At 44.2% G+C, this 11,275-nt stretch overlaps 2 protein-coding genes across 3 annotated transcripts; one reads left to right on the top strand and one right to left on the bottom strand.

The window, feature by feature from the left end:
* Positions 1-51: 51 nt before the first annotated feature.
* Positions 52-4,640, bottom strand: mettl13 (methyltransferase 13, eEF1A lysine and N-terminal methyltransferase; the record flags this gene model as incomplete). 2 transcript variants are annotated; one of them, XM_079221417.1, is made up of 9 exons in its annotated part: positions 52-421; positions 634-765; positions 844-1,056; positions 1,138-1,290; positions 1,959-2,148; positions 2,233-2,432; positions 2,525-2,993; positions 3,080-3,352; positions 4,488-4,640. In XM_079221417.1, 9 exons carry the CDS (start codon positions 4,638-4,640, stop codon positions 138-140), a joined length of 2,067 nt encoding a protein of 688 aa, XP_079077543.1. In that variant the 3' UTR covers positions 52-137. The 2 variants fall into 2 exon arrangements, with proteins under 2 accessions (XP_079077543.1, XP_079077544.1); XM_079221418.1 differs by having other exon boundaries at positions 1,965-2,148.
* A 265-nt stretch (positions 4,641-4,905) lies between these two features.
* itpa (inosine triphosphatase (nucleoside triphosphate pyrophosphatase)) lies at positions 4,906-6,560 on the top strand. Its single transcript, XM_079221422.1, has 8 exons — positions 4,906-4,973; positions 5,222-5,279; positions 5,359-5,423; positions 5,575-5,648; positions 5,742-5,773; positions 5,862-5,974; positions 6,081-6,157; positions 6,299-6,560. Exons 1-8 carry the CDS (start codon positions 4,911-4,913, stop codon positions 6,429-6,431), a joined length of 615 nt encoding a protein of 204 aa, XP_079077548.1. The 5' UTR covers positions 4,906-4,910; the 3' UTR covers positions 6,432-6,560.
* The last annotated feature ends 4,715 nt before the right edge of the window (positions 6,561-11,275 follow it).

The following is an 11,275-nucleotide window of genomic DNA, read 5'->3' as shown; positions in this document are numbered from 1 at the left end:
ATTCAGATCAAAATGTCCTTTACTTGTATTGTATATATGATATATGATGCATCAGAATACTTTTTTATTACATTGTACTGAATGTCTCTCTCATATTTCAGTGTCTCAATCCCATCCCCTTTGGTCGCAAACCAACTTTACTCCACTTTCAGGTCCTTTAACAGCTCCGCGACGTCTATGTGCGGGAGGTGGTTGGTTCCAGTCCCGCTGGAGCGCAGCAGTGCGCCCTGCAGGCTTTTGGCCGCCCGGTTCAGGGACGGGAGGATGCGCGTGGCGTCCGACGAGAGAGAGCACAGCAGGACCTCGTTGACCTCCCCTTCGACCTTTCGGGAGAGGATGGTGGGGAACTCGGCGGCCACGCGCTCACGCACGCTTTTCTTCAAGGCCGAGTCCCGACACACGAGGTTCAGGATGAAGACACCTGCGTGTCCAACGGCAGGAGGAGACCGAGGAGAGAAGAGAACGTGGGTGAAACACATGTTCTTCATGATTGTTTCCTAAGAAGGGCTGCCGGGTTCAAGACAAATCAAATACTGGAGATCACAGGTTTAAATCCTGGCCTTTATCACCAAAAGAATGCACAGAATACAGTAAAGATGAGTACTAAAAAATATGTTTAAATAAATACCGTACCTCTGGGGGTAAGCAGTCGACGGACTTTCTGCAGGATCAAGGTTTCTACAAAGGCAGCGGGTGGACAGCTCATACCCGCAGAATTGTCTTTATTGTCCGCGTCGAACATGACGACGTCAAACAAACGATCGCCTACGGAGGAAAGGAATAGCCCGTCACTTCCTGGTTCACATGTCCATCAACGTAGCCTCACTTTCACCTTTTACCCACCTCCTTTCTCCAGGGCGCAGATGCGTTCGAGGCCGTCTCCGAGAGTGACGGTCAAACGCTCGTCCGGTCTGAACCCGAACCATTCCTTCGCCACTTGCAGAATGGCGGGGTCGAGTTCTACGACCTCGACGGTGACGTCGGGCACAAAGTCCCGGAGGAACTGAGGCAGGCCTCCTCCGCCGAGCCCCACCAGGAGCACGGACACCGGGACGTCTAAGAGGGGTGACGGAGGGGATGAAAACCAATCACAGGTGACGCTCGGCATTTTTGTGGAGAAAACCGGTTTGAACTGACCTTTGTTCTCCGGCGTGCCCACTCCAAGCGCGGCGAGGCCGGCCACCATGACTTCATGGTGAGCGCAGCAGAGGAAGCCGCTGTCCACGGACAGAGAGGCGGAGGATGTTGTTGGCTTGACCTTCTTTTTGTTTCGCTTCTTGTGACTTGATGCTGCGGGAAACACAAATATTCACTCTTTGCATTGAACCACGTTTTCATCCATCAGTCAAGCTTCATGTGTGAGGCATCTTTCATAAAGGTTAATGCAGGTAAAGTGCAAATAAGATGGAACAAGTGTGAGCCGCGAAAACAACAAAAGACAAAAGCAATTGGACAATTTGAGACCAATACAATTATAAAAATGTAATTAAACAATACAACAACAATAAACAATAAATACAATTAGTGATAAATAATACCAATAAAATATTTATTTTTTTAACTTAAATACAATAAAAACAAGTGATAAATAAAATAACACTAAAATAGAATAACATGTTCAACTTAAATACAATAAAATTATGTAAAAAAAGAGAATATAAATAAAATAATAGATCATAAAATAGGTAGGTTTTACATTTACAACACTTCCAGCCGCTCTCAGATCCTCAGGCAGCTATAATAAACTATTAAGATATTATATATTGTGTATTGAATCATCGTTTCTGCTATTATTCTACTGTGTACAGTTAACTTGAAGTCATTAGATCAATGAAAGGTTGACAAACTTTTTTTTTTACGTTCCCTAGCTCCTTTAGCCACGACTAAACTTATATTGTTATATCATAAATAAAAAGGAGAGCATAACAAATCACAGTGAACGAGGAAAAAGAACTGACCGGTACTTGAAGCGACGAGGCGGCTCTCCGATTGGACAAGGGAAGTGTTAGAGAGGAAAACGAGTCTCCGATACAGCTCCCCGTCTTCTCCTTTGACATTCTCCACGCAGTACTCCCCGCTCAGCTCGCTCACGCCGCTGCTGACCTCCTCCCGCCAGCCCAGGTCCCCTCCGACTGACAGAAACGGCACCTGAATAGGGGCCGAGAGGCTCAAGTGAACACGCTCGGGCACATTTGCAACTTTTTTCCAAAAGGCTCGCCTGCGTGTGTTCACCTGCTGGTTGGCTGGCATGCCCGGTGGAGCCAGGTCCATCACCATCGGTGAGAGCTCTGACTGGACGGCCTGCATGTCCGAGTACTCCTGGTTCCGGTGCATCGCCGCAATAACCAGGCGCCGAAAGTTAGCGCTGGCCGCCAGCTCCCTCCGCCCCTCAGCGGAGCTGTACTGCCAGGTCGTCTCGCTGCCTTGAGGCACTGACGGGACGAGCACAGGGGAAGAAGTGAACACGACCGGTGCGATTCACAAAAGAGGCATGTGAACGTGACGCGAGGACAGGAGAGCTCACCGATAAAAATAGCAAACTGGTTCGATCTGGGCACCTTGGCCCCCGGGGGACAATCCTGCACCGTGAGCGTGTATCTGGGGAGGCCGGTCTTGGTGTGGCAGAGGGTGAGGGAGAGGTTCGAGCCGGCGTCTGTGCTTGTGCGGAGCCTCTTTTTCAACACGCCGTAAGCCTGGTGCTCCCGCACGGCCGACAGCAAGTCCGCTACCCGCGCGAGACGCACCGGGGCTCCGTCTTCCCCGAGGCACATCTCCAGGATGGGCGCGGGCATCGGCTGGCGGAACTTGGTGCAGACCAGCACGAAGACGGGCAGAGCGAAGGATTCCTCTTCTTTCCCGCTCTCCTCCTGCAGGCAGTGGAGCCTCACGGCCCACCCCAGCTGGACAAAGTGCTCCACGGCGAGCTTGACCACGCTCTCCTGCGCCAGCGTCACACAGACGTACCGCCCGCCGACGCTGAGCACGCGGCCCACCTGCAGAAATACGAAAAACACAGCTGTGAGTCGACCGAGTTATAAAACATACGGTTCGTGCACAGCGCACCCCACAGCTCTCTCACCTCCGTGAGCATGGCTCTGGCCAGGGATCCCTCTTCTTCCGACGCCATGGCATCCAGTGTGCCCTTGTCCAGAGCTGCCTGGTAGCTGGCCTCCTCGTAGGGAGTTTGAGTAGCGTCCACCTGCTGGAAGGTCAGGCCCGGCCGGCGCTCGGCGTTCCTCTGGTTCATGTGGGTCACCACCGTCTCGCTGATGTCAATGTTGGTTAGATATTTGTAGCCGACATCGTACATCTGCTCGCTCAGCTCAGAGTTGCCACAGCCGACCACCAACACCTGGAGGACGGAAACACAAAACGGTGTTAATTCACCAGTTGTTGTCGTTTGCAGTGGTGGAAAGCAAGTAACCACACTTCCTTAGGTTTTGAGGGGACTTGTGCTTCATTTAAGTTTTTCCATTTTACGTTACATTATACTTCTAGTGCACGTTATGTATTTGTCAGATAAAGTTGCTGGTTACATTGCAGATTCAAAACACATGACACGCTTGTGTAAGAGTCTATAAATTGGATGACTTGTGTAGCCTCCGGAAAATTTCAGCCGAACAACTTCTCTAATGCTGGTAATTTATTATCTGGTCACAAGCTAAGTAATAAGTGCTGCAGTTGCAAGAGCAGTGAGTGGTACAGCCAACACACGGGTTGGGGAATGAACAACAGGAAGTGGGGCCTTTCATACACAGGTTATCGTCACAGGTTCATCTCGCCTCGTCCTAACATCTGATTGGCTCTAACCTGTCAAGAGGAGGAGAATCCCATGTTCTCCCCTCTTCCTACATGACTGGGCCGTCCATAGACAAGGCTATAAGCATAGACATATTATATAAGGATTTAATATTATCACTTGCAGACACGATGCATTTTTTTACCCAAACATCTCGAGCAGTAAAATGCTATAATAAAAGGAATTATAATAAATCACTCCAAGGGGCTGTTTTTTTTTTTTGCATAATCAGTGCTTTAGTTTTTTATACTGAAAGTACATCCATACTAATGTACTTTCACTTGAGTAGGATCATGAATGCAGGACATTTTCTTCTTATGGAGTATTTTTTCACTGTGGTTTTTGTCCTTCCTCCACCACTGTACTATGAAACGTCCCTCGTGAATAACATTTTACCTTTAAAAGTTGATTTTGCCCTCACTAAATGTCTATGTAAGACATTTGTATTATTATTATTATTATTATTATTATTATTATTATTATTTGCGACATCATCATTCTACACCTTTATGTTGATGAAAGTTGAGCAGACTTGACGTCACCTCCCCACACATATACAATAGGAAGTGGACGACAAGTTATTTTCGGCAAATTGTCAACCCAAACTGTTTATGCTGTATTGACATGACTCTTCTTTATAGCTGCCGAATCCTAGCGGGTACTTTGAGGATCGCAGTAGTTTCCTCACCTTATCCTGGACCTTGATGTATTTGTGCAGCACGCCGCAGAGTTTGTTGTAGTCTCCGTACCATTCAAAAGCCTTCTCCCCGCGCTTCTTAAAAAACCTCTCCCAGTATTCTGCGGAGCTGAACTCCTCGGCTGTGCGAGGTAAAAGACTCATTGTCGGCCGCAGCGTGGTTGCAGTAACCCCAAAAGAAGTTTCAGTTCACCGCGACAGAGTCTGTTGACAGCAACTTGTCCACATGGCACTGAGTTTTCGGCTCGGACAACATTGCTGGTGGCACCGCCCGCTGATTGGTGGGTTTCTCTAAAGGGCGGGGCTACGTACGGCCCGGTGATTCGCTGAGGCTCTCGGGGCTGATTGTATTGGCTGTTGCTGAGCCGGAAGTGTTTTGGTCCGCTATTGTTAGTCCGCCGAGTATCATTCAACATGGCGGTGCCTGCTGGGCGGTCTGTGGTCTTCGTGACTGGAAACGCGAAAAAACTCGAAGAGGTGAGAATTAAACGTGTTATATCTGAGAGCGACAGTTAACAGTTGTGCTGTCCTGATATACTTGAATACTTCTGCTTATTTAACCATTTCAGACCGGATATACTTGAATACTTATTGCCTTGATACTGTTCCAGACTAAATATAGACTGTCAGTATGAGCTGTAATTTAATACAGAAGACATTCCTGGTTTAATTTTACCTGCCAGATTAACTCTCTTTTTCTTTTCTTCTTCTATCGCATCCATCAGGTCATTCAGATCCTGGGAGACAGGTTTCCATACAAACTAGTGTCCAAAAAGATTGACTGTAAGTATCAAAGCAGAGACTACCACTAGATTACATATATTCATGACGTCATCGCTCACCTAAATATTTATTCATCCAGTGCCTGAATACCAAGGGGAGCCAGATGAGATTTCCATACAGAAGTGTAAGGAGGCTGCAATGCAGGTACAATAACTACACTGTCATGCAAGTGAATACTACTAATGTGTGTGTGTGTGTGTGTGTGTGTGTGTGTGTGTGTGTGTGTGTGTGTGTGTGTGTGTGTGTGTGCTGAAGGATTGAAACTGATGTACTGATGTTTGTTTTTCACCCTCAGATTGACGGGCCAGTCATAGTGGAGGACACCTGTCTGTGTTTCAAGGCTCTGGGAGGCCTGCCTGGTCCTTACATGTTAGTATAATAACGTCCACGTCTGCCGAGCAGCTGTATCTTTTAATAGTGGGAATGAATATTTATGCATGCAACTTAACTTTGTTTTTGCAGAAAGTGGTTCCTGGATAAACTGAAGCCAGAAGGTAATGGTGAAAACCCAGCCGAGGTGTTTTAACACAGACGTTTAAAGCAGATCCGGCCTCTCTGATTGCGTGAACTGTTCTGTTGCAGGCTTGTACAAACTCCTCGCTGGGTTTGAAGATAAATCGGCGTGGGCTCTCTGCACTTTTGCTTTCTCTGCTGGGAAAGGTGAACCAGTGCAGCTGTTCAGAGGGACAACTGAGGTTAAGAGTCTTTTTCAAGCTGCAAAAGTGTTGTTACATGCAAGTGTGTGTGTGTGTGTATTTTTGTCATAATAATCCATTCACGCTTTCCTCTTGGTATTTTAAGGGACACATTGTGGAACCCAGGGGACCTCGAGACTTTGGATGGGATCCCTGTTTCCAGCCAGAGGGATATGAAAAAACGTAAGCAAAGACTGTATAAAATGTCCTGTTCACGCCACAAGGTGGAGCCAGAGGCCAACACTTTACTCTCAGTTTAGAAAGGCGTTGAGCGTTGCAGGACAACATCCGCACTGATTTGTACTCCTTCCCTCTCATCTGCAGCTACGCTGAACTGCCCAAAGAGGTGAAGAACACCATCTCTCACCGCTACCGGGCGCTTGCTGCCATGTCTGAACACTTCTCTCAAACCAACAACACCTCACCGCAGGGCAAGAAGAAAAAGCAGGAGGACTGAAGAGTCATTTCAGCTAAACAAGTGTGATTAAAACAATATCATAGTAAAAACGTTACTATAGTTTTTGAATGGACATACGACTGGTCTTCCCTCTTTTTTTTAATGTGAGTCTTCAGGTGAGAAAATAAACGTGAACTTGATTTTTCATGAACGTCTCGAGGCAATTTCTTCAGATTTTTCACGAACCTCAACTCAGACTTTAGTTCAAGAATGTAGTTCCTATTATGACAATTTGGAAAGAATTATGAGACATTTGATGACATTGTCCATGCTGTGGCTCCTGTATCTAAATGCAGTGGTTTAATGTCAACAAAATGATTCACCCAGATCTGGCATAGCTATAATGCTTAGTTTCCAGCCCAGTGATGTAAAGTTATCAGCCCTGGAGTACTGCTGCAAATTGTCAACCCTTTGTTCCAGCAGTTCAAGCCTCTGGTCCCTTTGCTTGTTACTAGCATAGTAGCATCACGTGATGTTATTTACATGCACGTAATTGGTCGGTGCTGTAACGGTTGAAATTCGGCGGGGACTCCAACCGTCTGCTGTAAACAGAGAGTCGCCAGCAGCTAAACTCTCACGGAGGACATTAGCTCCCTCTTGTGGAGAATTGTCGCCAAAGATTCTCTGACTTAACGTGAACAAACGAAAGGTCCGGAAAAGCGGTAAGTGTTCATTGTTTGTCTTTTGCATTAAGTCCTGCAGTATCTACAGGGGTGTGTAACTGTTTTCACTGAGGGCCACAATCCGAAAAATATACGAAAAGTCTGGGCCACTCACTAGAGGTGAGGTATATCGCAAAATGAATCAAATGAGGTCAATTATGCTTATATACAGTATTTAAGCATTAAGGTAAAAAAGTCATATATAAAAAAGTCATATATATATATATTTATATATATATATGTATATGTATGACTTTTTGAGGACATTAATAGCGTACCTTAATGCTTATATATTTATATATTTATATATATATATATATATATATATATATATATATATATATATATATATATATATATATATATATGCGCAAAGTAACAGGTAGATTTTGCGCAACTGTTAGATGTCATTCGAAGCTTGACAGTTAGCAAACATGTTTCGTGTAAACTTTTATATTTTGGGGGGAATTACTTTTGAGGATATATATGTGTAGATATATATATATATATTTTTGGATCTAGAACATTGTGCTTTAACAAGTCTCAGTTGTTGTTGTTTTTGTTTTAAATAGTTTTAAACAGTATTTTTTTTTACTTCTCTTCTGACCTAAACAGAATCACAAAGTTATAACTATTTAATTAATTAAATTGTTTTTCACAAATACACTACATATATTATAATTTTTTTTTCCCTAATAGCTTATTTTCTCATTGCACAGCTCCTTGTCTTCCTCTGTTGCAATCCTGCAGTCTTCATCCTGCAGCTGGTTTGAAGGAGAAGCTTTCATCCAATCAGATGTTTTCTCTCCTGTGTCTCTATGCCAGCAAAGCAGTTTAAGCAGGCTCTAGCAGATTAAAGTACACTGAGAGTGGACGCTGTGGTTGATTGTCATGGTCTTCAACAAATCAGATCCTTAGTTTGACAAGCTGGGCGGATTATTTGACGTGCAGCGCCTTCGAAATGACGTGGACGTATATGATTGGTCAGTGGCCCAGCGTGACCGTGAACATGCGCTGTGATTGGTGAGTGGGACACAAAGCTTTTAGAGACTTCTGGCTTTCTACCTAGAACCAAAAAGCCACCTTGCTGGTGGGTTAACTGATGACTTGCTGGTGGATTTGACTGATGACGCCTTTCGCACAGAAATGTGGTGAGTGAAATACTGGCTGTGTTACTTAAAAAAAACTGCAGTCGTATTTAATCATACACAGCGCCGCTGCTGGTCAGAGGACTGGGGCCAGGTGACACAGCAGCAGCCGACAGGAACTCCCGGGACACCTTTTTTTATTTTTCCTTCCCCAGTCCGCACCTGATGTGGACACACGTCATTGAAGGCCTTGTTTTAAAACCCACGGCCCGCCACTGGTATTTAGTATATTTAACATTTGATTTTACAATTGAATAGAGAAACATAATGGGACAGCTGTGCCCCCTGACATTTTCAGGGTTTGAGGTGCCAAAACATAAAATAATATATATTATTTGAATGAACTGAACAAAAGAAATGTTGACCTCATAATATAATAATGAAATCCGTTTCTCTCAGGTAGACATGGCCTCTGCCAGCAGCCTATGTGACGAGCAGTTCCTGTGCTCCATCTGCCTGGATGTCTTCAACGAGCCTGTCTGACTCCATGTGGACACAACTTCTGCCAGACTTGCATCACAGGGTTTTGGACCAACAGCGGCCAGAAGCAGTGTCCCCTCTGTAGGATGAAGTACCGCAGGAGACCAACGCTCCACGTCAACACAGGGTTCAGGGATATGGTCAAGCATTTCAAAAACACGAGGGAGAGGGATGAAGATGGCATCCTTGTCAAACCAGGGGAGGTGCCCTGCGACATCTGCCTTGTGCCGAAACTCAAGGCCCAGAAGACGTGCCTGGTGTGTTTGGCCTCGTACTGCCAGTTTCACCTGGAGCCTCACAAGAGAGTAGCAACTCTTAAAAAGCACCAGCTGGTAGACCCTGTGTCAAACCTGGAGGACAGGGTTGTCAGAAGCACAACAAGATGCTGGAGCTCTTCTGTCTCAAAGACCAGGTGTGTGTTTGTTTAATGTGCTTGCAAGACGACCACTTAACACATCATGCCATCCCTAGAGCAAGCGTTCAGAGAGGAAAGTCCAGCTGGACTGTGTGACGTCAGAAATGAAAAAGGAGGAAAACACCAAATCCAGGAGCATTAGGAAAATCCAACATTCGGCTGATCAGAGCAAGGGAAAGTCTGAGAAAGCTCTGGTGGTCTCTCAGGGAAGACAGCAGGCGCAGCTGATGGAGGTGATCCAGCAAAAGCAAGAAGCGGCACAGAAGTAGGCTGGAGAACATGTCACAAAGCCGGAGCTGGAAGTAGCCCAGTTGAGGAGGAGAAGATCTGAACTTTTACAAACAGAGGACCACCTCTGCATCCTCCAGAGCGGGCCATCTCTCTACAAACCTGACCTCCGTCAGCAGAATGATGTGCTGACGGTGAAAAAAACAGTGGATAAGATAGAAAAGACCCTAAATAATGAGATGGCGATGGTTATACATAAGGTCAGATCTCATTGTTATGAGGCCACGGAACCGCTGATTACGTTGATTATGCTGGAGGGCAGCCCATTAAAGTTTTCTCTTTACCCCCTTTGCTAGTGTTTGACTCCATACTTTATTCGTTTTTAATCATTTTATATTTCCATAGAGCTTCTATCTTATTCTATTTTATATTTACAAACAGTTAACCCCTTCTACTCGCCTGTTTTTGGATTCTCCTTCTCCTTCAACCAGCTCGGATATCTTCTCATTCCCTTTGGAAATGGCCTATTCCCCCTGGACTGTATATTATAATCTCACTCCCGTCCCCAGGTTTTAGTCTACTGAAGAAAGAAATTATACAAAAAACGTTGACTTTAAGTATTTCAATTACATGTACATGTTCCATCTAATTTGATTACATAAATTCAATGTAAAGCGTCTCATTAAACATTATGCTTTTCCCTCCCATAAATTGAATAATCCTTGTGAGATTTGACCCAACTACTCACGGACGCTGCTCACCAGGTGGGTACACAGCTCAGCTGCACATGTACACCCGTTGAACTGTTCAAACTGTGTGAAGTTAGTATTTACCAGTAGTCATTTATTTTACAGAGAGGATTTACCACCACCAGCCCCTCTACCACAGCCATCCCTACCAGGCCGGGTCGCTTTCTATTTCTAAACATATATTGTGTAAATATTTGTAATTTACAATACATATTTTTATTTAAAAAAAAGAAAAATGTTGTGATGGTCATTTTTCATTTGTTCACACCCCATGAAGCTTAATCTGCCGTATGAAGTTATTTCTCAGTCCCATTTTTATAATCTTGGTGAAAGGTGTGACGGACCACATTTCTGCTCAAAAAACGATAATACAAAATTTAGTTTTAGACATTTATTTACATGTATCTACCATTTTATTCATATATTTTGCTGCTTTTGTGAACCTAAAACCTTTGGTAAACCAATTTCCATCACCAAAACCTATATTCCACCTGAGTAAAACCACCTGAGTAAATGTTTTCACAAGAGATGAAGAATTTCCAAAAAACGAGATTCCATTTTTCAGCTTTAGTGTCATATTTTCTCTTTACACTTTTGCCTTATGACAATGGTGCCTCATTATTATAGATAGCTGAGATTGTTCTGCAATTTATGATGTAAAATATGGCGTTATATCTCTTATGCAAGTGCCTTTTAAAAGGTGAATTTAAGAAATTATGTCAAATCGAGAAAATCGACTGAAAATGACCTCAGTGTTGCAAGAGTTAATCAATGAACTTCCTTTCAAAACAGTTTTGTTCTTAACCTTTTAAGCTCAGACCCCCGTTTCGCCTCTGTTTTAAGTTTCTTTTTTAAAAACTTAAACTTAATTATCTCTGCAACCATGTTTATGAACTTAAAAAAAAATTTAAGTAACTGTTAAGTTGAAGTACTTACGTAACTCGGGGGAACTTGCTGCGGCGACCGTAACTTTTCACTAAACTCGTGATAAGTACCCCTTACAAAGTCGGATTTCACTAACAAACACATCCACGTAACCTCACAGGCTTGTGGGAGTCTAACAAAGTAATAAGAATCCTTACAAACCCCCTATTAGTACCTTAAAGTCACAAAACGGCCGTTTTTCTTCTTCAGAATTCTCTGTCTCACGTAACCACTTTCT

Source organism: Taurulus bubalis, assembly GCF_910589615.1.
Source record: "Taurulus bubalis genome assembly, chromosome: 7".
In the NCBI taxonomy this organism is placed as follows: domain Eukaryota; kingdom Metazoa; phylum Chordata; class Actinopteri; order Perciformes; family Cottidae; genus Taurulus; species Taurulus bubalis.
Note: the sequence above shows the minus strand (reverse complement) of the source record. Positions and strands in the feature narration are given on the sequence as shown.